This window comes from Trypanosoma brucei, chromosome 11, assembly GCF_000210295.1.
Source record: "Trypanosoma brucei gambiense DAL972 chromosome 11, complete sequence".
Classification (NCBI taxonomy): Eukaryota; Euglenozoa; class Kinetoplastea; order Trypanosomatida; family Trypanosomatidae; genus Trypanosoma; species Trypanosoma brucei.
In genome coordinates this window covers 1,704,575-1,731,367 of record NC_026744.1, presented here as the reverse complement: position 1 = coordinate 1,731,367, position 26,793 = coordinate 1,704,575, and the positions used below count along the sequence as shown (strand labels likewise).

At 48.2% G+C, this 26,793-nt stretch overlaps 14 protein-coding genes across 14 annotated transcripts; 12 read left to right on the top strand and 2 right to left on the bottom strand.

Moving 5' to 3' along the window:
• Positions 1-877: 877 nt before the first annotated feature.
• On the top strand, positions 878-4,611 carry TbgDal_XI6960 (protein transport protein sec31, putative; the record flags this gene model as incomplete). The annotated part of the gene is given in 2 exon segments (XM_011781540.1): positions 878-3,685; positions 3,661-4,611. Coding segments are annotated over 2 exon segments (3,759 nt in total).
• Positions 4,612-4,853: 242 nt separating this feature from the next.
• Positions 4,854-5,156, bottom strand: TbgDal_XI6950 (hypothetical protein, unlikely; the record flags this gene model as incomplete). Its single annotated transcript, XM_011781539.1, has 1 exon — positions 4,854-5,156. The coding sequence occupies one exon, from the start codon at positions 5,154-5,156 to the stop codon at positions 4,854-4,856; it is 303 nt and encodes a 100-aa protein (XP_011779841.1).
• A 386-nt stretch (positions 5,157-5,542) lies between these two features.
• TbgDal_XI6940 (eukaryotic release factor 3, putative) lies at positions 5,543-7,639 on the top strand (the record flags this gene model as incomplete). Its single annotated transcript, XM_011781538.1, has 1 exon — positions 5,543-7,639. The coding sequence occupies one exon, from the start codon at positions 5,543-5,545 to the stop codon at positions 7,637-7,639; it is 2,097 nt and encodes a 698-aa protein (XP_011779840.1).
• A 602-nt stretch (positions 7,640-8,241) lies between these two features.
• Positions 8,242-9,498, top strand: TbgDal_XI6930 (hypothetical protein, conserved; the record flags this gene model as incomplete). The annotated part of the gene is made up of 1 exon (XM_011781537.1): positions 8,242-9,498. One exon carries the CDS (start codon positions 8,242-8,244, stop codon positions 9,496-9,498), a length of 1,257 nt encoding a protein of 418 aa, XP_011779839.1.
• A 573-nt stretch (positions 9,499-10,071) lies between these two features.
• On the top strand, positions 10,072-10,464 carry TbgDal_XI6920 (40S ribosomal protein S15A, putative; the record flags this gene model as incomplete). Its single annotated transcript, XM_011781536.1, has 1 exon — positions 10,072-10,464. One exon carries the CDS (start codon positions 10,072-10,074, stop codon positions 10,462-10,464), a length of 393 nt encoding a protein of 130 aa, XP_011779838.1.
• Positions 10,465-11,136: 672 nt separating this feature from the next.
• On the top strand, positions 11,137-11,685 carry TbgDal_XI6910 (Cyclin A/CDK2-associated protein; the record flags this gene model as incomplete). The annotated part of the gene is made up of 1 exon (XM_011781535.1): positions 11,137-11,685. One exon carries the CDS (start codon positions 11,137-11,139, stop codon positions 11,683-11,685), a length of 549 nt encoding a protein of 182 aa, XP_011779837.1.
• Positions 11,686-12,052: 367 nt separating this feature from the next.
• Positions 12,053-12,364, top strand: TbgDal_XI6900 (hypothetical protein, unlikely; the record flags this gene model as incomplete). Its single annotated transcript, XM_011781534.1, has 1 exon — positions 12,053-12,364. The coding sequence occupies one exon, from the start codon at positions 12,053-12,055 to the stop codon at positions 12,362-12,364; it is 312 nt and encodes a 103-aa protein (XP_011779836.1).
• Positions 12,365-12,464: 100 nt separating this feature from the next.
• TbgDal_XI6890 (hypothetical protein, unlikely) lies at positions 12,465-13,145 on the bottom strand (the record flags this gene model as incomplete). Its single annotated transcript, XM_011781533.1, has 1 exon — positions 12,465-13,145. One exon carries the CDS (start codon positions 13,143-13,145, stop codon positions 12,465-12,467), a length of 681 nt encoding a protein of 226 aa, XP_011779835.1.
• A 714-nt stretch (positions 13,146-13,859) lies between these two features.
• Positions 13,860-19,073, top strand: TbgDal_XI6880 (ABC transporter, putative; the record flags this gene model as incomplete). Its single annotated transcript, XM_011781532.1, has 1 exon — positions 13,860-19,073. One exon carries the CDS (start codon positions 13,860-13,862, stop codon positions 19,071-19,073), a length of 5,214 nt encoding a protein of 1,737 aa, XP_011779834.1.
• A 1,957-nt stretch (positions 19,074-21,030) lies between these two features.
• On the top strand, positions 21,031-21,375 carry TbgDal_XI6870 (hypothetical protein, unlikely; the record flags this gene model as incomplete). The annotated part of the gene is made up of 1 exon (XM_011781531.1): positions 21,031-21,375. The coding sequence occupies one exon, from the start codon at positions 21,031-21,033 to the stop codon at positions 21,373-21,375; it is 345 nt and encodes a 114-aa protein (XP_011779833.1).
• Positions 21,376-21,400: 25 nt separating this feature from the next.
• Positions 21,401-22,300, top strand: TbgDal_XI6860 (hypothetical protein, conserved; the record flags this gene model as incomplete). Its single annotated transcript, XM_011781530.1, has 1 exon — positions 21,401-22,300. The coding sequence occupies one exon, from the start codon at positions 21,401-21,403 to the stop codon at positions 22,298-22,300; it is 900 nt and encodes a 299-aa protein (XP_011779832.1).
• Positions 22,301-22,660: 360 nt separating this feature from the next.
• TbgDal_XI6850 (tatD related deoxyribonuclease, putative) lies at positions 22,661-23,665 on the top strand (the record flags this gene model as incomplete). Its single annotated transcript, XM_011781529.1, has 1 exon — positions 22,661-23,665. The coding sequence occupies one exon, from the start codon at positions 22,661-22,663 to the stop codon at positions 23,663-23,665; it is 1,005 nt and encodes a 334-aa protein (XP_011779831.1).
• Positions 23,666-24,091: 426 nt separating this feature from the next.
• On the top strand, positions 24,092-24,661 carry TbgDal_XI6840 (hypothetical protein, conserved; the record flags this gene model as incomplete). Its single annotated transcript, XM_011781528.1, has 1 exon — positions 24,092-24,661. The coding sequence occupies one exon, from the start codon at positions 24,092-24,094 to the stop codon at positions 24,659-24,661; it is 570 nt and encodes a 189-aa protein (XP_011779830.1).
• A 119-nt stretch (positions 24,662-24,780) lies between these two features.
• Positions 24,781-26,370, top strand: TbgDal_XI6830 (hypothetical protein, conserved; the record flags this gene model as incomplete). The annotated part of the gene is made up of 1 exon (XM_011781527.1): positions 24,781-26,370. One exon carries the CDS (start codon positions 24,781-24,783, stop codon positions 26,368-26,370), a length of 1,590 nt encoding a protein of 529 aa, XP_011779829.1.
• Between the last annotated feature and the right edge of the window lie 423 nt (positions 26,371-26,793).

Here is a 26,793-nt window from a genome sequence, read left to right as displayed (position 1 = left end):
CATTATGGGAGGGAGGACTGATTACTCTTTGTGTACCTGATGTTGCCATCTAGTTGCCATGTGGGAGTGCTTGTGTTGCCTCGTGAGCTCTTGCGATTCAGAACACGGCTTTTTTATTAGAGCGGCTCACAACGTTTCCTGCACTGTAAGGGGCATGGGGGACGGCGTGTTGGGACGGTTTGTGCCACGGTTTAGGGAAGCCAAGCAGACGCCACTTTGCCTACTGCCGACGGATCGCTACTTAGCCTCTTCTAGAAGCTGGTGTCATGCGGCGGCTTCGGTTACCGTGCACTCAGGCATAATCATCATTCTAAATTGATGCACTTAAGGCCGACGTTTGTTACTTGTTTGTACGGACGCTTTGTCCGGGACAGGCGTGAGAGTGAGTGTTGTAGCAGTGAAGAATCAGTGCAAATTTTCTACTCCTTTTGGTCTGTACACATTGCGACGTCCGTTATGGTTGCGTCCTGGTTCTCTGTTTTGTCCTAGGCGTCCTTGCTCCGTGGAAAATTTCCCCAATTGACCTCTTGTTTACCTTCTTTTCGCTAGTCGCCCCACATTTCTATTTTTTGTTCCTGTCGTTGACATTTTCCCCCGTTGAATTTTTCTTTAATGTGCCAGTAGGTGGTTGTATTTAAAGCAATACTATAGGGAGACGCGCGGCGCACTTGATAGCATTTCATAATACCAAACTGAACTAACAGAGCAGAGGACGAAAAGAAGAGCGCACTTGAAGGACAAAAAGGAAGGACGTGCCTGAGACAGTTTTCGACAAATAGAGTCAAGTAAACCAGCACGTAATAAAGTAAGAGTAAGACTGTGAGAGTGTTAAGGGAATTGACATAAGGTTAAGGGTGCTGACTACTGACGTGGAGCGATGCGCTTAAAGGCCACACCCCTGACCTGCGTTTTTGCGTGGGCACCGGAGGTTCTGGGAACACCAACGTTTCTCGCCGCGGCGTCCGTTGCCGGAGCAATTGATGACAACTTTTCTGGTGAGGCCTTTCTCGAGATACGGTTGGTTGATGTCACGCAGACGGATGAGACAGAGATGCCCGTTTTGGGTCGTACGGTGATTCCGGCACACGCTCTCCGTGTTGACTGGAGTCCACACGGCGGGGAACGAGGCATCATTGCTGTTTCTTGTGAAGATGGAGCCGTGTACGTGTACGATGCGTCTATCATGATGAAAAACTATGGAATCAATCCTGACCGTAACACGGAAGAACCACGACTTTCTGTTATTGCTGAGCACCGCGGCGCCGTCCGTGGCTGCCAATTCAACCCGTCCCAACCCACATTTCTTGCTATCGGTGGCGACGACGGGGCATGGGATGTATGGATGTTGGAAAACCCACGAGAGCCGCAGCGTGTTCCTATTATGCCTGACTCTGCTCAACCGGCTGGCATTACACACCTTCAGTGGAACCCGAAGTGGCCTCACATTTTAGCCACTTCCGTTGCTAACGGCGTTGTCAATGTGTGGAACCTGAAGACACAGACCCTAGCAGTGTCGCTGCATGTATCCAAGAGTGGGAAATCGGGATCATGTGGAAACATTATTGCTTGGCATCCATCTATGGCGACTCAAATTGCTGTCGGACTCGACGAAAAACATCCTGCCATACAAATTTGGGATTTAAAAAAAGCAATGATGCCTCTTCGCGAGATGTTGGGTCACGAGAATGCTGTAACTGGACTTGCGTGGAATATGACAGACCACGCGATTCTCGCGTCATGTGATGCGGACGGGAAGACACTATGGTGGGACCCCTCGACTGGAGAGCGGAATGGCGCACTGCAACACCAAAACGGCTATATGGTTGACATGAAGTGGTCTCGAGCACTTCCGGTGGTCCTGGCGACGTCATCCTTTGAGCCGTTGTTTTGTGTATCAACGGCTGAGGATGTGTCCTCTGCCCCTGCCCCTGGTGCATCGGTACAAAAGTCTTTGCAGCGCCCATGTGGGGCTTCTATTGGCATAAGTGGGCTCGTAGCGTCGGTGTCTTCGCACTCTGCAAACGCTGTCAGACTTACACGTATCGTCACAAACAACGCATCCGATCCGTCAGGGATGAGCGGTGGGGATCCTGTCGCTGAGATTTCTCGACTACCACCCGCCTCTGTGGAGCGTGTAGAGTGGCTAAAGGCGCACCAATATCCACTTTTGGCCGCTGCAGCAGCGTGCAAAAACGATCGTACCCCCATCCTTTCCTACCTCGCCGAGGACGCACCAACTGAGGACACGGAGGACCCATTTGAGACGATGCAGGGCACACAAAAATCATTAGAAGATATTGCTGCTTCACATGTAGCAGCAGGCCGCATCAATGAGGCGGTTGAGGCATGTTTGGACGAATGCGAGTTTGGTGATGCCTTTGCTATTGCCTATTTGCAAGGAGGGAAGCTGATGCAGCGAGTGCAGCAGGAATATACCAGACATATTTTAATGAATTCTCAGGGGAAACGGCATATCGTGTATGCGTCTGCAGTCGCCGCAGGAGATTTTCGCTCGTTGATGGTCGGTGGGAACGCGTTGTGGAAGGAGGCTCTTTCCGTTATAATATCATTTGTAGGGGAAAGATTTTCGGAGGCTTGCGACAAGTTGGCACTTGCTCTCAAGGAAGCGGGTAACAGGGAGAGTGCTATGACCTGTTTTATTTGCAGTGGAAATGTGGATGCAGTTGCGGAACTGTGGCACGAGGAAAATATGCCTGTAGAGAAGCTGGTGCAGGAGGTACTTCTTCTTGAGGAAGTGACGGGGCGGAAGGTTACATCAACGTTCTTTGGGGATTACTTGTATGAATATGGGCTGGGGTTGTTGGGGAAGGGGTTGCTTACGAAGGCGATGCCAATTTTTCAGCGGTCCGCTAACGTCGGCAATCGCAACGCCGCAATTATGGTAGACCGGATGAGGTTCGAAGTTCCGTGTGGACAGATCACCTTCCCGTTTGTTGCGACTCCTCTTTCGGATTCACTAAGTCAGTCGTGCTTGGAGTTTTTGGCTAACAAGGGTAACGGGCAGCAACAACAGCAGCAGCAACAACCTCCATCAGCTGTGCAACCCAATATGTACGGTGGGCAGCAGCAACAACCTCCACCAGTTGTGCAACCCCAGTACCAGCAGCAACGTATGGGAGCCACGATGCCGCCACCGGCACAACAACAGCAGCAGCAACAACCTCCATCAGTTGTGCAACCCCAGTACCAGCAGCAACGTATGGGAGCCACGATGCCGCCACCGACACAACAACAGCAGCAGCAACAACCTCCATCAGCTGTGCAACCCAATATGTACGGTGGGCAGCAGCAACAACCTCCACCAGTTGTGCAACCCCAGTACCAGCAGCAACGTATGGGAGCCACGATGCCGCCACCGACACAACAACAGCAGCAGCAACAGGCGCCGGCACCAGGGATCATCGCCCAACAACCGGGACCGGCGGTAACGGCGAACTCCGCTGCACCGGTACCCAGACTGATGCCTCATCCCATTTCCTCCTGGTCTTCTTTGGGGTCTGTTGGAGGAGGTGTGGTAACAAACCACCCCCCTGCCACTGCGACGATGAGCGGTTACTGTGGTGCTCCTCCTCAAATCTGCCGAGTCAGGAATTGCAAGGTCCGGTTCCCACTTCCGCCCCCCCACGCCCTCAGAACCATATGGATCCCCAACGTTCTATGCCAATGATACCTCCGCCGTCATGTGGGTCGTCAGTAACATCTGTACAAGGGCTCCACGCGCCAGCACAACCGACGGTCGTTCCATCACTGCCGTCGCAGCAGGTCATCGGAACTCCTTTAGCACCACCTCAGCAATTTCCTACTCCTGCGCAGCCACCGTCAGGTCCACGTGGAATGCCTCTACCTCCTAGGGCGCCATCAGGATTAGGCACCAACCCGACATCGACTTTTGGTGCACCTCCAACAGGAAGTTTGCATCAGACGGGTAAAAGTTCCCCGTCGCCGGAGCCGTCAGCTCCGCGGGTTGGGAATATGATGGTGGCACCACCAGGGTCGGCACCACCGTCGATGACCTCGGGTGGGCTTCCACCACCACGTATGCCCAGTGACGGCTCAAATGCCAACTGGAACATGAACCCCCAGAGTGTGACAAACCAACCCCCTCAGGCAGCATCGATGACAGCGCCCAGTTCTGTTGCTCCTCCTCCCCCCGGGATTCCTTCCACTGCAGTTGGTACCGCACCCCCTGTGGTGACAGCTCCACGGGTAGGCGGCGTGGCGTACGCTCCGGTCGCGAACCCTGGCGCCCCACCTCGGTTTGCAGCCGCAGGTGGTCGACCGGCGGATGATTTTGGTTTGTCGTCGTTTGAAATTTCGTCGCTGAACCCAGAACATCGGGACTTAGCGCAGAAGTTGCGCACGACCATTCAGCAGGTAGCAAACGCCCAACGCCGTTCAGCCATAGCAAAGGCATCTATGGAGCTATTCCAAGCCTTGCAGACAGGTTCTTTACCCCCAGATGTGGTTGGTCTTCTATCGGAGTATATCAATTGTTTAGGATCACAACGCTCAAGGGAAATGTGGAAAGAGCTCGCCACTAAGCACTTTTCGGCAATTCAACATATTAATAACCTCAAGTTTCTGCAGTAGAAGGCGTGGCTCGCTCACGAGCAGGCACACATGGCACTCAAAAGAAAACATGTTTGTGTGCCTTTGCACCTGTGCGGTGTTTGTTTGTCGCCGGGTTGCATATATTTGTACGGACGTGTCTGTACTTGAAGGACGAACCACAAATCCGGCTCTCCATCGACCACCACTTCTCTTGAGGTGTTACTTTCCACTCACGTGCTAATATGGTTTAAGGAGGATGAGAAGATGGACGTGTACCGTTGTTACGAACGACATCTAATAACTGTGGTTAGACACTGAAGAGCTTCCCCAGTTTTTGTTTTGTACTCACCGTTGTATTTGAACCGGTTACTGTGAGACGTATATATATATATATATATGCGCATTCGATGGGAAAATGATGACATATTAAATACTTGAATTTTCACGCATGCCTCGTCCGTTTTCAACCTCTTGGCATTGTTGTTTGTGCTGAAGAACACGCTACTGTGAACGAAAACGGGCCTGAAAGGGGTGCGCTCACCACCCTCGCATAAATGACCCCAATGAGTATACGTTTGAAGCATGCTCTGCTCTTTGCCACTTTACGTTCTGTTTTCTTTCCAAATAATTATCGCCGCTTTTCTTACCAGCTTCCGTGTATGAAAGCGTGTGTGCTTCCCGTTGGGTTAAATTTTTGTAACTCTTCCCTCTTACGCCCCTTCATTTTTTGATTGGTGTGATTTAGGGCGAAAAAGCCGGTTCTGGGGGAGACTGAGCGATGGTGGGAAATGCCCTTAACTGCACTATAAAACACGCTTGGTTAGGTTCCGTGGGTGTGGTAATATGGCGTTGACTACTTACGTACCTCAAACAAAATTTTAGATACTGAAGTGCCCAACGGTCAGTTCAACTTTATTTCATTTTTTTTTTTGTAGCAAGTCTTATTTTTCGAGCGCAAGTTTAAAAGGAGATGTCAGGTTGGGCACAACCAGGGGGGTTTAACCCCAACGCGAACGCCTTCACACCGTCACACCCACAGGGTCAATACCCACAGCAGCACCAGGGACACGCCGGAGGTGCGCCACAGCAGGGTTACTACTACCAGTCGCCTTATCAACAACAGCAGCAAGCGGGGTACAACCCGGCTTTTGTCAGTCAACAAGGTGGCTACAATCCTTCATACCAACAACAGGGCGGATACGTCCCTGGTTACAATCATCAGATGGGAGGGTATAATCAAGGTTATGGCGGTCAACAGGGCGGTTATACTCCGGGATACAACCAGCAACGAGGCGGTTACAACACAGTGCATAATCAACAGCGGTTCCAATCACAACAATACGACCGCGCAGGCCAAGGTACTGGGCAGGGAGGCGCTCCCACTCAAGGTTATGTTAATCCTCCTCAACAGGTCGAGCCGGAAGAGCAACCGAAGACCTCTTCCGCCCAGACATCAAAGCTGTCTCTGGGTGGCGGTGCCTCCGAGTTTGTTCCACCGGCCAAGAAGGCAAAGGCAGGTACTCTTTCTCTCAGTAAGAAGAAGGTAGAAGAAACCAAACCCAAAGAGGGCAACGCAAAGAGCGATAGCCAACCGAAGGATAACGCCGGAAACACAACCACGACAACGGCTGACGACAAGAAGGGTTCTGCGAAGCTGACCCCGGAGGAACTTCGTGAGCAAGTGCGTTGCGAGATTGCCAAGCAACGTGAGCAAAATAAAAAGGAATTTGTTAGGGACCCTCGTCCACACTTCAACATTGTTTTCTGTGGTCACGTGGACGCGGGTAAATCGACCATCTCTGGACATCTTTTGATGGAGAAGGGGCTGGTGGACCAGCGTGAAATGGAGAAACTGCGGCGTGAGGCGGAGGTGCACCACCGTGAAGGTTGGGAGTACGCGTATGTGATGGACGTTTCGGAGGATGAGCGAACGAAAGGAATCACGCGTGAAACCGGAGCTGCGTATGTTGAAACAGAGAAGCGCCGGATAACGGTTCTCGATGCCCCCGGCCACAAAGCGTTTGTACCGTCAATGATTGGAGGTGCAACCCAGGCAGATGTGTGTGTGCTGGTCATCTCCAGTCGTACTGGTGAGTTCGAGACAGGTTTTGAGAAAGGTGGCCAGACCCGCGAACATGCTATGCTTGTCCGTACGTGTGGCGTGAAGCAAATGATCTGTGTTATCAACAAAATGGACGAGGTCAACTGGAGCAAGGAGCGTTACGATGCCATACTGGGGAAGCTAAAACCCTTTCTTCGTCAGAACGGTTACGATGAAGAGAAGGCCAAAAACCTCATATTTATTCCGATTGCTGGCCTTACGGGTGACAATCTCATCCGCGAAACAGCAGAAGGCGTCTGTCCGTGGTACAAAGGACCAACAATGATGAGCTTCATCGACGAGCTTGTTTTACCAGAGACGAAAAGCGAAAACGATGTCCTTTGTATTCCACTTGTTGGGTCATACAAGGATGAGGGTCGCGTTTTTGTGTATGGCAAGGTAGAGTCTGGCTCCGTGGCTGTTGGGGAAAAGATTCAGATACTTCCAAGCAAGCAGGAGGCGGTTGTTGAAGGCATTTCAATTGAGGCGACAGAGTTTGAGAAATGTTATCCTGGAGACAACGTCCACCTTCGCGTTCGCGGCGTGGATGAAGGCGACGTTCACGCTGGCTACGTGGGTACATCGGTTCCGACGTCACTTCGCGCTGTTGAGTACTTCCAGGCCCGTGTGGTGATACTGGACGTGAAAAATATTATATGTGCTGGATCGCGTGTCATGTTGCACGCTCACGCGGCGCAGGAGGAGGTTTCTTTCCACAAACTTCTGGCTAAAGTGGATAAAAAGACGGGTGAGGTTGTGCAGAAGGACCCCACACACGTGAAGGCTGGAGATGTTGTGATCGCTCGAATGGAGTTGGAGCGCGCGCTCGTGCTCGAGCCCCACAAGGATTTTGACAAAATGGGTCGTTTCATGTTGCGTGAAGACGGTAAGACCATTGCTATTGGTCTTGTCATGAAGCTCTATGAATCTACTAGGGAGTCGCTGGCGAACGCAGGTAAAGCTTAAAAGTCCGCTGAACTTCATTTTAGTTGGAGGATGCTCAATGTTTGCACACCCGTGGTAAAAGTATACTCGTGTGTACAGTGATGGAAGAACAAAAAATAGCTGGAAGGTGGCGATAGTTGTCGGGATTTCCCCCTCCTCGACGTGTTCTTCTTTTCCCACTATTCACCTTGAATTCGGCATAAATGCTTGCTTCAAGGCGACCTAATATATAATTTTAATTTTTTTGTTTTCTCCATTTTCCATTTGTTTCGTTAAGAAAGTTGTTACGAGAGAGGCTAAACCAAACAGGTACTTTAATGTCTGGGGTACGGGAAAGGATGATTTTTATGGAGGTGACAGTTTGGAAAGCTCGGCTTTTTTTTTCGCCCACTTATCCCCCTTTCAAATTTGTCAGACTTGTTCTTTGTGTTTCTCTCTTCGTTTAAGTCTGTATACAGCTAGTGAGGGGCCGGTTCCGTCCTTAACAGTGGACACATATTCATTGTTATTGTTGCCGCTTTTATTGTTATTACCATCATTCCACGCAAACCTTGTCGATATTCTTCATTATTTATTTACTTCTGCAGTCTTTTCGTTCATTTGTTAGTTCATGCAAGTGAGGCATGTCGGCCCACCGCTTTGTCTCACGCGGGGTGCTCACGCGCCGTCTCGTGTCAGGTTGTAGACTGGGGCCCGGCGCTGTAGCGGCTCCACGAGCAACCGGTTTGGCCTCACCCATGACAGGGGCTATTCGTTGTTTCAGCTGGAACCCAGCGAGTTGGATGAATACCGACACAATAGGGCGCAAATCTCATCAGGAAATCGAAGAAGAATTACCAGAAGTGTTCGCTCAGCAGCCGATGGAGGTGGACGATTTCATTCGTCCTGAGAAGAGCGTCTTTGAGCGGCTAGAGGACTTTTGGGATTGGATTGTGGGATTTCTGCAGCCAGTTGAGAAGCAAGTGGAGATCATGCGGCACCTTCGGAACGAAGGCGTATTCGGTTTTGACTTTGGGGGTTGGGGGAACGTATTCTTCTTTTATGGTATCTTCATGCGACTGTGTACGCTTGTCCCGTCATTGCTAAGTCATCGCAATGCCCTCCGCCTAAGTCACATTAACCCTCAGCTATCGGAGATCGCTACTTGCCAGAACCGCGCCAAGAGCGACCGCTCACTTAGCACGGCGGAGAAACGTGTCATTAAGGAGGGGTACAATCGCATGAAGTACGCTCTGATGAAAAAGCATCACTGCGCACAATGGAAGAACTTTTTGTCGATGATAACTGCTCCTGTGACTCTCTCTGCTTTTATCTCTGTCCGTCGCCTGGCTGTGTACGAGACGGACCTCGAGAGAGCACCATTTCTTTGGATTGTTGACTTGACGATGCCTGACCCCACGTACGGACTTCCCATGATATGTGCAGGCATGTTCTTAATGAATTTCGAACTGAACCAAATGATGCAGCGCGGCGGCCGCAGTTCAACCGGCCTATACGTTCGCTGGGGCATGCGCGTAGGTTCGGTCATTGGTGTTTATTTCTTCTCTTCGCAGCCTGCTGCTATGTTTGCCTATTGGATTGGCCTTTCGACAGCTGGTTTGCTTCAGCCGCTGCTGCTCCGTTGGCAGCCGTTCCGTGACTTCTTTAAGCTTCCTGATCCGCCAGCGGTGGCGAGGGCGCACATCATTGTGGATGTGCCTGGTGCCTCCCTAATGGAAAGGTTATTTGCCTCAAAGGAAGAAAGAAAGAGACGAGAAGCAAAGCGGCAGGCCCTTCGGGAGGAGCGTCAAAAGAGGAAGTTTGATAAGATTGAGAATTACGATGATGTTGTATTTGAGGAAGAGACGAATCACCCAAGGGGGAAAAAGGTGAAAGACTAACGCAGAGTAGCCCTGTGTGAGTAACGGGAACAGTAGTGAAGGTAAGGGGTAATATTGGAAAAGATGAAGGAGGGAAAGCGGAAGTGGAAGCGGAGACAAAGGGGTTGCTTACCTTGTGCAGGTGTGTGTGTGTGTGTGTGTGTGTGTCGCTCCTTTTACCCCCTTCAGATACTGTGGTTCTTTCCCTCCACACAAGGGAGTGGGTACATTTGCTGGAGTAGTGACTCTGCCAGCTGGTGGGTTCTGCGACTGCTGTTGGGGCATCAGCTTCCCATTCGGCTCGTGGAATCTGAAGTATCCCGTTCTTCAATATGTTGAGCACGCGTATCAGTGTGTAATTCAACGCATTATATCGTCTTCTATTCCGTGCGAACACGAAGGTTTGCCCTTTTGGACCTTAAAAAGTGATTACAATTATTATGTTACTGTCTTTTACTCCTTGTTTTTACCAGGAACAATTCGTCTACACCTCTCTCTCTTTCCCTCATGCTTCACCTCCTTTTTATGAATGACACCGCATGGTAACACAATCACAATAATCAAAACAAACAAAGGAGCCAAGGAAGCGCAAGGATGACAATGATGAGCGTTCTGGCGAATGCGCTCCGCTGCATTGCGGGCGCAGAGCGCCGCGGCAAGCGTCAGGTTCTCATCCGACCCTCCTCGAAGGTTGTGGTGAAGTTCTTGCAAGTCATGCAAAAACACGGATACATTGGCGAGTTCGAGATTGTCGATGACCACCGTGCGGGGAAGATTGTCGTGAACCTCAATGGTCGTCTAAACAAGTGTGGTGCCATTTGCCCTCGCTTCGATTGTACCGCCCGTGACTTCGAGAAATGGGTGAAGAACATCCTCCCGAGTCGTCAATTTGGTTTCGTGGTGCTCACGACATCACTTGGCATCATGGACCACGAAGAAGCCCGTGCACGTAACACTGGTGGTAAGGTACTCGGCTTCTTTTACTAGGCGCCAATGATGGCAGCAAGGGGAGATGCTTTTGGCGTTGGCACGCTAAGTCGTACCTCGAAGTGCGTTACTCAGCTTCCATCATTGCTCCGTTCTGCTTTTCAATTTTCCTTTTCTTATTGCCTCAAAGAAAAATGAGTAAAAAAAACAACAAAAATTAGACTTGTGTATGCACGGGTGGCTGCACTAGCGATGCTGTGACGCCGAAGTGAGGGGGGGGGAACGACTACTGCGTTTGACCGCTCCTAACCACTAGTTTTGATTGTACCAACTCTTCTTTCTGTGCTCGGCACCTATTTTCCTTTTTTGTTTTTCTTGGTATTGCTTGCATCGGGAAGGGAGGAGTGATCCGCAATAAAGGGTAGCGATCATTTTGTCGTAGGATACAATATTGAAGACGAACAGTGTGTACGAGACACCGTCGTAAGCTATTAAAGTTAGAAACCACAAACAAGGCAACAACAAAGCGGGAAATTAAAGGAGCTGAGGGAGGAGATTCAAAGCTTAGAGAAGATAGTTTAAAACAACAAAAGAGTAAGTACTCAGAGAAGAGAGGGAGGAATCCGGTTAGATACAAACGGATCGGAGGCCATCAACACAACAATAAAGGGTAGAGTCCAGTTACTCCTTCATTTTTTTGACTGTGTGCTGCATAAGTTTTAAGCCACAGTCATGGTGGAGGAGGTGTCGGTACAGGACGTGGACTTTACGGAATATTGCATCCTGGAGAGCAATGATCCGACGCCTGTTAAGTTTAAGGTGCGGCGTGAGGCCGCTATGATGTCAGGTTTGCTGAAGGACATGTTGGAGGACCAAAATGGTGGTGATCCCATCATTCCCATCCCTAACGTTTCCGCTCGCACACTCAAACTTGTGATTAAATACATGGAGCACCACCACAAGGAACGGGCTGATCCCATCGAGAAGCCACTTAAGTCAAACATTGAGAAGATCATCTCCCCGTGGGACCACGATTTCCTCTACACCGAACTGGTAAAGGATCATGACGAGAAACAACACGAGGTTCTCATCGACGTCATTATGGCGGCAAATTTTCTGAACGTGCGGGATCTACTGGATCTCACCTGTGCGTGTGTAGCGAACATGATCCGTGGGAAGTCTGCTGAGCAGATTCGAGAACTCTTCAACATTGAAAGCGACTTCACTCCCGAAGAGGAGGAGAAAATACGGGAGGAGAACCGCTGGTGCGAAGAGGCGTAAAAAATAAATGTGCTCAGCCGTCTGGGCTCCATTTCACATGGGGCCCTTCTCTTCTTAAGGGAGAGGCTGGTGTGCTGTTATTATTATTGTTGTTGTTGCTGCTGTCATTTACTTCGTCGTCATTGTTTCTTCACTAAACATACTTGTTACGGTGAGGGCGGGCGACCAATAGGACCGAGGGATAGTGAAGAGAGGACAAAACCGGAGGCATATTTCCCCCCTCTTTTAATACTTTCATTACTAGCCTCTTTCCCTCGTAGTGTTGGTGTGTACGATTTATATGCATTTACTTAAGCCTTTGCATGTGTAGATATATGCGTGTGTGTTCTTTGGCTGCCGTGCGAAGGAACGGGAACGGTTCGTGTTTATGGCTCCACCTTTTGTTAAAGAATTTCCCCCTTCTATCTCATTCTGGCGGTTAATGTGTTTTCGTATGTGGGGACGCGGGAAGCGGAAACAGCGGGTAGGGATTTGTCCCTTCGCTATTTTTTTCTTTTGTTTCCGGGGAGCTGTTTTGTGGTCAGCGCTTCATTTTGCCATTAAAAAAAAAATCCCGTTCATTCGGTGTTTAGTCAATTTCTTTTTGTTCAATCGCTGCAATTTCCATCACACACGTTCATTCACAACCTTCGAGCATTCATTGGGTCATCATCTCCAGTATTTTTTCTCCACAGATTGACTAATAGGACGGGCTTTAATCTTTGAACTTTTTCATTTTTAGCATCGACAGACTTCGCTTTTCTTTTAGCCTTCTTTTTTTTCATTTATTTATTTGGCTGTTACAAGGTCTTGTATTGCCCCAATGAGTTGTAATGTGTCGCTTCTGGCGGGAGAGGGGTTCGCGGTATGGGCAAAGACAAAGGAGCAGGGAGGGAAATGAAAAAGAAAAAGAAAAAAGAAAGGGAAGGGTATGTGATGTTGTTTGTCGTTTTTATTTTTCTTCTGCCGATGATATGAAAGAGTAACGCGTATGCATACATATATGTGAAAGAAACTTCTTCGAATGGAACAGATGAAAGAAAATGGTGAGAAATTAGCAATAAATGCAAAAGAGGGTAGTTGTGTGTTCTTAAGCGTTGGAAGTGGGTTTGAGCAGTGTAGGATGAAGGGGAAGTGTTGCCACATTTCTGTTTATTCGAGTGGTTGCACACCCGCGGTTTGTTATTCAGTTTTAAAGTGGTGAGAAGAGACCGAAGGTTCGAGCAAATGCAAAATAAAATAAAATAGTGAGACACGGAACGTGCGGTAGCCTCCCCTATTGGCAGACGAAGAGAAAAAAAGGAAGGGAAGAGAAGGAAGCTAAACAGCCAGAAATTTACCAGATACGTATATGTTTTGCATATGTACCTGTGTATGTTTATGCTTTTATAAAAATTTATATGCTTATACATATATATTTGTGCGCGTATACACCTAACACTTTTTGATCTGTTTAGCTGCATTGAGATATTTTTGCTCATGCATCGTAATAATATATCAAGCAATGACAACAATAATTCCCTGATAAGGAGAGGCCAGAACGGTCTGGTGATTAGAGGGTGTGCTCTGTGCTATTTTCACTGTCCCCATCTCTTCATCTCGTCTGCTCTCAACTCTTTGTAGAATTCCCGAAGATTTTTTTTTTTACACCTTTCTTGGCATCTGTTGTTTGGCACGCACAGAGTGTAGAAATGCAAAATTGTTGAAAGCGAAAGCGAATAGTCAGGAGAAAAAACCCACAAACGTTAGAACAAAAATGAGGAGGTGTGTAGGAATGTATGTATTCATTTGCACCTTTGCATGTGTGCGCGATGGCCTTGAGTCCGTTTACTGTATTGGTGCGTTTTCCCCTTTTAGCCTTTTAGATATGCCTTGTGGAGAGGGGAAAGTTGTAGGAGTTGACAGTCATATGTTGGATGGATGAATTGTTCGCTCGTTAAAGTTGATGCTTGCTATTATAGACGCGGGTGCGTTGATAATGTTGCGCTTTGGTATTCATTTATGATTCTCTCGTATTGTTATATACCCCCTCTTCTCCCTTTTTAATCAATTTGAATGTACCGTATGTTGACCACTACTCCTTTTCATTTTTCACCTTTCTTCCCCCTCCTTCCTCCACACGTTTTATTGAAGGTAACAAAAAAGGCACCCACTCGCCAACACGCGGACATTTCTGTCCCTTGGCAAATATTTCCATGCAAGAACCCTTTGACGCGAATGCTACTGGTGGCGTCCATGAGCCCTCGACAACAACACTGCAAATGGATTCTCGAAGCAGTGCAACAACCGGCAGCGTGGAAGTATCCACCCATGATATATCTTTGCACGCTGTGCGAAAGGACAGCAATCGCATAGGTGATGGTGTATCGGGTGTGCATAACTGTCGTGCGTCATTTATGGATATGTTTTGGGCAACTGTTCAGCGTTTATTCCGGCAAACTGTCCGGCGAAAGTCTGAGGTAGTTTTGGAAGTGGTAGTGCCACTTCTTTTCATGACTGTTACTGTCATTCTGTGGTCTATATGGGGTACTAATCATATTGATGAATCACCACGTATCGATTACGGGGCACTACCGAGGACCATGAACCCAACAATTTACCAGCACTTTACGTGCAGCGCTAAACTAGGTGGCGTACCAGGACTTAGAGTGTGTCGCAACAAGAAGGAAGTGGAGTGTATAAAAGACGAGATCACGGCTCCATTCAGAGGCGTTTGCGTGCACAAGAGAGTGGGTGCTACCACTTTGGTAGCTTTTTTTGCCAATGGGTTTGTCGGTCGTATTGCGCCCATTCCTCCACTTGACACGCTTATTATGCACCAATGGCTTGCACGTCACGCAAATACCCGAGTGCTAATACCTCGAGGCCTTATTCCAAACAACCGCTTGTCGGCCATTCAAAGTTCCGGTCGGCTGTACTTTGTAGGAAATGCCTCCGTGGTGAGGGGGATAGTACAACATTTGGGAAGAGTCTCTCACTATTTTACCAACGTTTACGGTGGGACCTTTGAAACTTTGCCAGAGGCTCAGGAAGAAGTGAGAAGGCAAACCTTAAATTGGGGGATTGTTCACGTCCGGTGTTTTGAGCCTGGCAGTTTAGACGTTCAAATTTACTTGAACGGCACAGCCCTGCCAACGCTTCGTGAAACCGTCGCTAATGCGTATCCGGGTGGGTTTCAACACAACAGAGCTGAAATGTACGCCCTCTCGGGATACCTTACTTTGCAAAAGGAAATATCGGAACATCATATGGGACTTTTCAATCCGGGTATGGGCTTGAACATCACGCCTTACATAATGCCGCAAGGCTTTGTGGAATTTACGGAAACCCCACTTCTCCAAACCGCTCGCGGAATTTTGCCGGTACTCTTCGGTCTCGCGTTTCTTTTCACTGTAACGTCTCGTGTGCACGTAAATGTGATGGAGAAAGAGTCCAAGATACGGGAAACCATTTTGATTATGGGTATGAGGAAGTCTGTGCTTAATGTGGTGTGGTTTCTGAAACCTCTGCTCATTGATCTTGTGGTGTGCTCCCTTATTACTGTATTGCTCAAGCTCACATATATGCCACGGAGTGGCTCGGTGTCCCTGTTCGTTGTAATATTTGTCTTCGCGTTGACAACTATTCCCCTGTCAGGTGTCATTGCGTGCTTCTTCAGCAAAACACGTCTCGCCTTGCTCGTATCCCCCATCATATACTTTCTGATGACCCTGCCATACGCTGTTGAGCGGCCAACAAATGGATTGCTGTGCATGATCTCAGCCTTGCTATCACCAACCGCATTTATTTCTATCGTGCACGGTGCCTTGGCCATGGAGGTATCGGGCGGCTTTCACCTTACGCAACTTCGAATCGGCGGGGACCCAGTGTGTGCCGAAATGTTGTTGATTATGTTGGTTGCCGACCTTGTACTTTACACACTTCTCATGCTATATTTGGACACAGTGCTGCAAAACGATTGGGGCACGAAACATCCACTTTTCTTCATAACGAACCCCATCAGGGCACTTTTTTGGGAACGTCGGAAGGTCGGGACATCCGCTTGCCCTTTCACTGATGGGCGTGCAGATAACGGTGTGTTTGAGGATATTGGGGGCACTAAAGAGGAAGCCACTGTAGTGATGGCAGGTCTTAGGAAAGAGTACCAACGCGGTGGAGACACTTTTGTCGCCGTCAACAACTTCTGTTGGTCGATGGGCAGAGGAGAAATATCCGTGCTGTTGGGTCTCAACGGTGCAGGTAAATCCACGGTGATAAATATGATAACAGGAATGGTGAAGCCTGACGCTGGCGACTGTTACGTGAATGGTCGATCCGTGCGAAGGGAGCTACCAGCGGCGCGTCAACAGATGGGTTTTTGTCCTCAACACAACATTCTATGGCCGCAGTTAACTTGTCGTGAGCACTTGGAGTTCTTTGGCAAGATCAAAGGTTTGAAGGGGAAGGCTTTGGACCTTGCAGTGAGGCATGTGCTGCACGAAACAGGACTATCTGAAAAAAGTGACGACCTCGCGGGACATCTCTCTGGTGGACAAAAACGGATGCTTTCGGTAGGCATTGCATTCGTGGGCGGCAGTCCACTTGTATTACTGGACGAGCCGACTGCGGGCATGGATGCCTCTTCCCGACGTCATGCATGGGGTTTATTGCAACGGATGGCAGCCCACCACACAATTCTTCTCACGACTCACTTCATGGATGAGGCAGACATACTTGGCCACCGTATCGCGATCTTGAATGATGGTCGGCTGCAGTGTTCCGGTAGCAGCATGTTCCTAAAGTCTAAATTGGGTTTGGGATATAGTCTTACCGTTGTTGTGCGATCAAAAGACAACTTCTGCTTTGTTGATGACGCTGTGAAAAAGCACGTGCCCGGAGCAGAGTTGTTGAGTTACTGTGGGTGTGAAGTGATTTATCGTTTACCATTGGGCGGCGTTGCTGCATTCCCGTCGCTGATCGAGAAGCTGGAAATAGCATCCGATGTAAACCTTAATTCTTATTCTCTTGCTGCTACAACCCTGGAGGAGGTCTTCCTGCGTGTTTGTGGTGGGCAGCAATGTTCTGCTGAGAAGCCGCGTGACTGCTCCTCCCTGTGGGGACGAGCGAGACATCATGCTGCAGGGATAACTCAGTTAAAGGCCATCATGTTGAAACGTATTTTCACAGCCTTGCGTGACCGGCGGATGCACATGTTGCAGGTTGTGTGCCTTACCAGTGTGCTGCTGGCAACGGTGTTGATAGGCTCTAATCCCGCACAGGTAGGGCCGCTTCCGTTGACTTTTGACCTCTACGATGAAAAAGTTATTGTCGATTCGGCCAACTGTGGTTTGTTTTGGGGAAAGAGCCCCGGTGTACCGAATGTTCACATCAGTGAAATATCTGCTAAAGACACTAGGGAACTCAGTATTTACGGCATGAAAACTTGGTTCGCCCATGAGTATCCACGGTACGCTGCTATCTTCTGTGGGGATAGGATGCTTTATAATCCCAAGCTGCGAGGAATGCCTGTAGTGATGCTGTACAACTCTTCCGCCCTTCACCAAGTGGCTATCACCATGTCAATGTTTTATCAACTTGTTTTGCAGCGTGTGTCAGGAGTGCAGGCCAATGTATCGTGGTCGGTTGGAGTACTCGAGGACGAGGCCACGTACGTCGGCGCGCTGCAACTCATGTTGATAGGTGCGATTATGATGATCCCGTTAACTCTTATTTCTTCTAACCCGCTAGCGTGGGTTGTGAAGGAACGGGAATGCGGATCGCTTCACATGCAGAGGATTGCCGGACTGAGGCTTCCCATCTACTGGGCAAGCAACTTTCTTTTTGATATCACTATGTATTTTATTTCAGTATCTGCTATAGTTTCGGTATTGATGTTGTTTGACCAAGAGGATTACGTTGGTAGCGAGACAATTGGAGCGTTTATTACTGCACTTATGCTTTATGGGCTGACGAGCATCGTCTTCGCCTACTTGCTCAGTTTTCTATTCCGTGAACACTCGAAGGCGCAGCTGGTTGTGATGGGATTCAATTTTGTCGTTGGTTTCCTCTCGGTCATAGTGGTGTACGTATTTTCCCTGCTCGAAATAACAAGGGAGACGTCCGAAAGCCTCCGTTGGCCGTTTCGGTTTATTCCTTCCTTTTGTGTTGGGGAAGCTATCATCAATATTTCCCATTTCAGGTTCGGAAAAGCCGTAGGGAACGCGACGTCCGCATTCGACATGGATGTTACCGGTTACCCTTTCATCTATCTCGCCGTGGAATTCCCCATTTTTTCACTTCTGGGGTTCCTCTTCGACCATCCACGGCGACGTGCGTGGTGGAATCGGCGGTCATACGACCGGACGAAGGTATTCGATGAGGCTCATAGCGGTGATTCAGATGTGGAAGAGGAACGGTGTCGTGTTTGCCTTCCCATGGTTGACGGACCGGGCTATCCCCCTGCGCGCGTTGTGAATCTTAGCAAAAAATACCCCAATGGCAAGGAGGCTGTACGTGACCTCTTCTTTTTGGTTTCTTCAGGCGAGATATTCGCATTACTTGGCACAAACGGCGCAGGAAAGACTACAACGATGTCGATCCTGTGCCAAGAGCTCATGCCTACGGGTGGGGTGGTGGAAACGTGCGGATGTGACATCGTGAAGCAAGGAGGGAAGGCTCTACGGTGCATCGGGTACTGCCCACAGTTTGACACCTGCATCGGCCTCCTGTCGGTGGAAGAGCACATACGACTGCAAGCCGGATTGTACGGTATGGTTGGCGAAGAAGTGGAAAATGTTGTGACAGATTTGCTTTATATGTGCGACCTAACGAAGTATCGCAAATCGCTAGCGGGAGGGTTAAGCGGTGGTAATCGGCGCAAACTCAGCCTAGCTGTCGCTCTCGTTGGTGGGCCCGGTGTTATTTTCCTTGATGAACCAACAGCCGGAATGGACCCTATTGCCCGCCGCAAGATATGGTCCGTTATTGAACGTGCTGCATGCCAATGCGCGGTGGTTCTAACAACTCACCACCTCGAGGAGGTTGAGGCCCTCGCCCACCGTGTGGCCATTATGAAGGACGGAACGATGCGTTGCGTTGGCAGGAATGCTCATCTGAAAGACAAATATGGCGCCGGCTATGAAATGCACATTTGTGTAGCGGAGGGTGAGTTACCCGCGTTGGTACGAGAGTTCGTGGACAGGCAATTCGCAGGTGCTACTTTAAGGGAATGTAAGGGCAGACAACTTGTGTACGCACTTCCCCGCTCTACGTCGCTTGCAGATGCATTTCGAACGCTAGAGTCAAGCAAAGGCTTACTTGGTATCGTTGACTACAGTGTTTCGCAAGCAACAATTGAACGTGTGTTCCTTCAGATCACCGAGCAGGATGAATGGGTTTCCAAACAGACCACTGAAATGGATATCGTCTAGCGTTTTCTCGCTTGCTTTTACACCCAATTTGAATTTGGTGTATGGATATGTCTATATTAATGATCTTTTTTTTTTTTGTGTTTGTTACCATTTTGCTGTGTTCGTTCGTTCTTTTCTTTCCTATCCTTTCCCTCTCTCTTTTTTTATGGGACTATATATATATATATATATATTATTATTATTATTATTATTATTACTTTAAACTTTCTTTGCTTCCTCTTGGTCCCTTATTTACTTACGTATTTTTTCCCACCAACTTATGCGGCGTGTGCTGCTGGCAAACGAAATGGAACCCACAGCGGAAGATGCCGTTAGTGCTGCTCTGCGTTTAGCAAAGCGTGTGGGAGTAGGGCAAACTTTTTCTTTTTTCTGTTTAATGTGGTTGGTGAAAACTATGTAAAATTGTATAAAATTGTCTATACCCTTTAATGCGATTTTAAGTGATGTGTGCTTCCCGTTCTCAAATTTTGAATTCACTTTCTTTTTTTTTTTTACTTTTCACTCACACCACTTTTTTTGCTTTTTCCGTTTTACCTTTCGGACTGTAAAATTTTTATTTCGTAACTTTGTATTGGCTTGTTTATGTATTCTCTTTTCTTCTCCCCTCGATGCCGCTGGAAAGAAGTGAGAAAACGGAAGCAAAGCAAAACAAAATTATTTTCAATGAGTGAAGGGAATTTATGAAACTTTTTTAAAAAAAGGAAGCAATGTGGAAGAACGGCGAGTTATGAAAAAAAAAAAAATAATTCCTTCTGTGAAGTTTTTCACGAAAAGTGTCAAGTATAGCGGTGATATTTTATAACCTTGCTCTTCAACGCGTCGTCGACAACTTTAGCTTAAAGATTATTTTATGGTTACAAACGGCCTCAATGTAAATGTTTGCTGCGTCACCTTTACGAAATCGTATTTACTTTTTTCGGTTTTGTTTTGTTTGCTTGTACACACGTCAGGCACGACGCCATGTGCGCGAATAAAAAAAAAAGGCAAGAAAAGGCCCCGTTCAGTTTCCTAGAAGCAACGCTTAATAGATAAAGTAAATTTATTTGCTAGTTTTTTTGGCGGCACGTTTTTACCCTTCTCAGTACCGTTTCCTGTCTCTTTACCATTCCGCTTTTTTCCTCGTTCCCTTCCCTTTACTCTTTATATTCCCTTTCGTTTCCCTCTTCCACTCGAACGCCACCAACAAACAAAAATAACTTTTTTTTTTTTGTACCTGCATCGAATTACCATTTTAGGAGTTGATGACATTACAGACGAAATGAAGCTGGTGTCGACACGTCGGTCCGTGTACGTGAAAGAGGAATATATTCTTCATTTTTGTGCTTTCCCTTTCCCTCCCTTTCCTTCCCTTTCTTTGAAACTTTGAATTTTCGCTTTTACGTGTTTGCATAGAACTTTTAATACTTTGACGAGTAAATATTGCCTATGTCAATGCATCTCCGAAACTCGTTTTTCCATTTCCACTCAACACACGCATATACAAGGGCATTCAATCGCATGTACGAATGTTCATATTTGTTTATGTATTTATTTGTGTATGCGTGTGTTGAGTGGAAATGGAAAATCCACAGAGGAACAAATGGAGAGAAGGGGAGATGGTATTCATCTTCGCGAAGTAAAATATTTGCACTTGTGTGTGTGTTTTGTGTGATCATTCATATTGCGTTGTGTTAAAAAGGTTGTGGTAGTTTTCTCACATTTGCACATACTCATATATTCGCCTGTTTTTTTTTTTGCTCAAACGCTAATATTAGTCTTGTCTTAACGGCGGTAGTGGGCCGCAGAAAAGACCAAGTACGGCAACGCCTTTCCGAGTATATATTCCTTCCTATCATATCCCTTCAGTTGGCTCCAACTAGCGGCGTCTCTGCACTTACGTTTGCAATTGAGAATATGCCCCCACCGCAAATGTGTAGCCTCTTCTCTCTTTTTTCTCTCTTTTTATGTGTGGGTGTATATGTGTGTGCCCTTTTGGTTTTTCCCCAATACCTACCCTCCTTTTCTTTCCCTTCCTTTGTTGGTTGTTGTTGCTGTTTTCTTAGGGGTTATTTTCATTCCCTGGAGTGATTGCGCTCGGTGTTTTCCATTTATTCATTTATTCTCGTTTTGCGTTGTTGCTTCTTTCCTGTTTACTCTATTTGTGTTTGACATGATTGCTCACATCTCCTCTGCCGCGTTATGCTCCACCCCTTTTGTTTTTTTTCTACTTTCGTCCTTTCTTAGTTCAAGCCACTGTCCACTTCTCTTCAGTAAAAAAAAAGAAAGCGGTAGTGGCATTTGGAGTGGTATTGAGTTGAGTTGAGTTGAGTTGGGGGAGGAAAGGAGGGATGAACTCTTTGATGTTGCAAAAGGCGCTGAGAGTCTGCAGCGTGCGGCGGCTGCCTTTCATGATTGCAATTGCCCATTCGTCACGGCGCTTCTGCAGCAGTGGATCACATGGCGGCCACAATTCTCTCAAAGGAGCTGAGGGAACTCCAATAGCGTCCAATGCACCCCTGCAAGATTTGTTGGATATGGACGAGTCGATGACTATTAATGTTTGTCGTTTGAGCAAAGAGCAAGACTCGGCCCTTCATGTGGCAACTCGAACGTACCTTCACACACTCATTACTACAACAGATGAGCAGGAGTGGAAGGATATGCTTGTTGCAGCCATCCGACTGGATACGTGGAGAGAACATCACCTTCGCTCGGTGCTAAGAAGTGTTCACCAGTCTCAGTACGACGTTGACACGGTAGAAGGAAGACATGGGAAAATAAAGTCAAACTGCACCCCTTCAACACGTTTACAGCGTGCTCTAGGTGTTGTCCAAACTGCAGTGGAAGAAGGTTACCGTGTGACTCCAGAGTCAGTACACGCGTTGCTTGTTATTCTGTTACGGGCAGCGGGTGCAGATATCACAGCCTCTTCGGGAGCCGCGGGGGAACCTACACCGCAGTCACAATTAACCAACTCTGCTGCTGTCTGGCAATTTCTATCGTGGATGGAGAGAAACGACTATCACGTCATGTCTGATGCTGTACTCCAGTCACTAGAAAAGATTATAGAGGAAAATGTAGGGGACAGATCGGCAGGTGAGCACCACATGAGTGTTTCCCAAAACCGTTTAGATTATCTACGGAGGGAGCACCGTTTGCTTAGCCAAGACTGCCCCTCGTCGTTGAGTGAAAGGAGGGGTGCGCGTGGAGTGCCGGTGAGGAGAGAAACCGACACCGGTTGTGAGTGAAATGCGGCACGGGTGAGAGAACGAGGAGTTATGTGCGAACTCTCGTGCCGATCCACTGTGGTTTTGTTGGTTGAATTCTAGGAAGGGGTAGTTTGACGCCTTTTTCTTGCCCTTTCTTGTTTTTCCAAACAAGATATGTTTAGTTACTGCCTTGTTCTTTTTTTTTTGTCTCGGCTCCGAAGGAACGGGACAGTACTGCGATGCATGGTTGATTCCGGACAACTACTTGTTATATCGCTTATCCCACACCGCTAACCCTCACTTTATACTTCTCACTGGGCGATCGCGAAGTGTTGTAGATATACGTTTCAAGTCACCCCTATCCCCCATTTGGATTGCGGGTATTTCACGCTCTGATTAATGTCGTCAGTTACGGCCAAATATTTACCGATGATTGATATCGGCATCAACCTTGTGGATGGTATGTTTTCTGGCGTGTATCACGGCCACGTGAAGCACCCCGGTGACGTTGAGTCCGTGCTCGCTCGTGCGGTCGCGGTGGGTGTAAAATGTCTTCTTATTACTGCTGGCACCGTAGAAGAAAGCAAAAGCGCCATTGAATTGTGCAAAAAATATAACAGTGATGGGCTGCAATGTTTCTGCACCGTTGGGTGTCACCCAACACGCTGCAATGAGTTTGCTAACGAACCAGAGAATTATTTCAACGTCCTCCGCTCCCTCATATTTGAGAACACCGTGCGAAAGGAAGGTGGATGTGTAGCTGCGGTTGGGGAGTTGGGATTAGACTACGACCGGGTTTCCTTCTGCGAGAAGGATGTCCAGATGACCTACTTCGTTAAACAGTTAGAACTTGCAGAAGAATTCCAACTACCACTCTTTATTCACGACCGCAATACGGGCGACGACTTATTCACAGTTTTGCAACGACACCGCCAGCGCTTCCCCGGAGGGGTCGTACACAGTTTTACGGGCACGCAAGGGGAGCTTAACAAGTTACTTTCACTCGACTTATACATTGGTATTAACGGATGTAGTCTCAAGACGGAGGAAAACCTCGCCGTTGCTGGCGCCGTTCCACTTGACAGGCTCATGATTGAAACCGATGGACCCTGGTGCGAAATAAGAAATACGCACGCCTCGCATCGACTACTGCAACGCGCAGCGGAAAGGGGCGAAAGTGTGGCCGAATCGTTGCTTGCTCAGTTTCCGATATGCCGCAAGGAAAAGTTTGTCGACGGGTCTGTGGTGAAATCTCGGTGCGAGCCATGCCATTTGATACGCGTCTTGGAGATTCTTTATGAACTCCATCGCGAGAGCGTGGAGAATATTGAGAGCCTCGCGCACCGCATATATAACAACACGCGTCAACTTTTTCCTTTTCGACCGTGTCACCCAGATGAGTAATAGCCGGAGAAAACTAAAACTCAACAATAAGGCTAGTGGTAGGTAACTGAGATTTTTCTCTTCGACATCCTTCCTTCTTTTTTTTTTTTTTTACGTGGTTCCGCTGTCATTGACCATTTGATTCAGTCAGGCGTCCAGTCCATGTCATTTGAGTCAATGTATTTTGTGACGTGGAAACGATCTTCGATTAAGGATAATATATTGGATGCGCGTAATAATGAAGCTCTTAATCCTTGCCTTTTCATCACCCATCTTGTTTCTTGAACCTTTATTTATTTTGTTGCTGACTTACACCTTAAATAACAAGGCACTGAACATTAACGTGTCTTCCACCATTCATTACCTCAGTCCTTGTTAGTTTTGGGTCATGTTTCCGACTACTCAACAAAACTTTTCCCACAAAACATTGGTAGACTAGTTCGCTCCATGGATAAAGATGTGGATGTGACAAAGTTAACAGCCCAGGCACTCCAAGTGCACATCGAGCGGTGTGAGCGGTTGATGAAGCAGCCGGCACTTTTGAGCCGCCTACCGGATGGTGGAAACGGTATCCGCGAACGCTACTCGAAATATTTATCGGAGGTGGAGCGCCGTAAGACCAATGGTGCCGCTTCTGCCTTGACAGCACAAAAGGACGGTGACGGCGAGGTGCGTGACGAAGACGAGGCCCAAAGCCGTCCTGCAGCAGTAGAGGGATGTCAAGACGAAAAAACAGTGGGTGACACAACAACAGCGGAAGTAACTTACGAGGAGGAGGCCCGCGCCATTGGTGAACGACACAGACATTTTAGGGTACCCGTAGAGGAGATTGTGCGTAGAACGTTTGGCGGATCTCTTTGCGACAGTGAACTGCAGCGTATTATCAACGACGTACCACCTGGCTTCTTCTTGACGTACGAGGAAACAATGTCGATGGAGCGGAAGCTTATGGAAGAGGAACGTGCTGAGACGCTCGAGCGGCTGCGGCGTCAGCGGTCTGCTGGAGGTGTACAATGATAATCGGATAACATTAATGGTGTTGCGGGAGCGGCTGGCTTTTCGTGTGGATAGGCGATGTATTCCGCTTGGTATTCTTGTTGTTTGGGTTGAGAAGGCGGCGTGTGCGTTGCGAGTGAATGGACTGCTATTCATCCCAACAGGAGTGGAGAGTTAACCGAAAGGCCATTAAGAATGAAACTCCGCGCGTTAAGTACAACAATTATCTATTTTCATTCGCATGGGAGGATGTTCATAATTTCCCCCCTGCCCATTCGTCGAATAGTGGGTTAGTTTTGGAACATCTTTACGAATTGGAGGAAATTGTTGACAGTGTTAGTGAGCAATGCGGAGTAGGGATCCTAACCGTTCCGGCACTGACACGTGTGCGGCCGCCGACCGCTGCCCCCTTCCACTTCTTCATGTACTTAACACACTTTTCTGTTTCCTGCTTATCTTTCGTTTACTGCGACAAAAACAACTGTGGGAACAACAACACAGTAACTGTATATATAGAGAATCAGCTGTATCTTTGCAGGAAACCGTCTCTTAGTTCTGTCGGACTTGCTGCTTTGATGTGGTCTGTCATTCGTAAACTTCAGGGGGTTCCGCTGGACGATGACAGTGACGCCTCCGCCGAATCCCGCATTGAGCGTAATCAGCAAAGTATTATGATGCACGAAATGAAGCCCCACCCGCGGCCTCTTGATCCTGACATATTCACCCGAGCGTATGGTCTCCTAGAGTACGAAAAGACACGAACGTGGATGCTAAGCGAAGAGTTTAACAAGCGGGTTCAGGCCATTGATCACCTGATTGAGCTGTACACGCAGCAGCGAGAGAATGCGATTCGCAGCCTCCGATACGGATTTCTAGAGCTGTTGTTATCCACTCTTCACAATGATGAGGAGGAAACGATGCGGTGCAAAGCGGCTGAGGCCCTTGCAATGCTTCTGATGGAGCCCCTGGCTGTGGACATGCTTCTCGCTATGGACGATGAAAAGTTCACACTCCGCGAGTTGCTTGCCACATTGAGCGATCCCTCTCACGAGGTCGTGATCTTGTCGTTGCGACTTATTTTACCGTGTCGCATGGCCTTTAACTCCTATGAGGCAATTGCCCGCCTTGTCAAGTACAACTTCATAGAACGTGGCATCGCACTACTGAGGCACCCGGAAGATCGAGTGGTAGCAACCGCGTGCACTGCTCTTGTGACAATTTTCTCTGTAAAGGAGGCTTTCATACCGTTCATTCGGCTGGGCGGTATGTCCGAGTTAACTGTGGCTCTCCATCGGGATGACCCATTTGTTATTTCAGAGGCGGCCGACGTCGTGACGCACGCTGCAAGTTATCGCATGGGCAAAAAGGCTGCGGTGGACTGCCGCACACTTGTAGCTTTGATGCCGCACATGCTTCACCAGAATTTGCGTGTCCGCACTGCCGTCACCGGCGCTGTGGCGCAGCTGACAATATACGAACCTGGAAAGTATCAGGCTGTGGATGAAGGGCTTCCTCCTCTTTTGCTGGCTTTACTGATGGAGGAGGAGGAGCGGGATGTGCTTGTTAATGTCGTAAAGGGAATTATTAATGTAGCCGAGCACCCGGTGGGGAGGAAGCGACTCCTGGGTGCTAAAGAGCGGCTACAGTCCCTTTCTTCCGTGGCTGATGACTACCAGCCACTAACATCTTCGATCTGCGAGGCCCTTAGCCAGCTGGAACGAAAGTGTTAACTCTGTTTCCAGGGATTTTTTTCTTTTACCCACAGCGTCTCGTGCACGCTTGGCTTTGTGTAGACTATGACATCCCTCCTTCCAAGCTTGATTCAAATGTAAATAGCCGTCGGTGGGCAGTGGTAGTGATTCCAGAACAATAGGGGTGCCGAAACAAAGCGCCTTCACCATGGTGCAACTCATTTAACGTTTTGGTCGTGATATACCGCCTTCTGAAGTTCTTGTTCCTTACATGTCCCACCAGTGACTTTCCGTTTAAGATCTTTTTCTTTTTTACTTTGTGTTTTTTTTGTTTTGCTCAAACGAATGCTGCCGCTACATTTAGGGCGGTTGGCGCCTCGTTCAAGGTTTAACCAGGTTAGGGGGAGGGTAAAGGGTTGTTTGGGAGTGGATTAACTATTAGTTGACACACTTTTGGGGAAG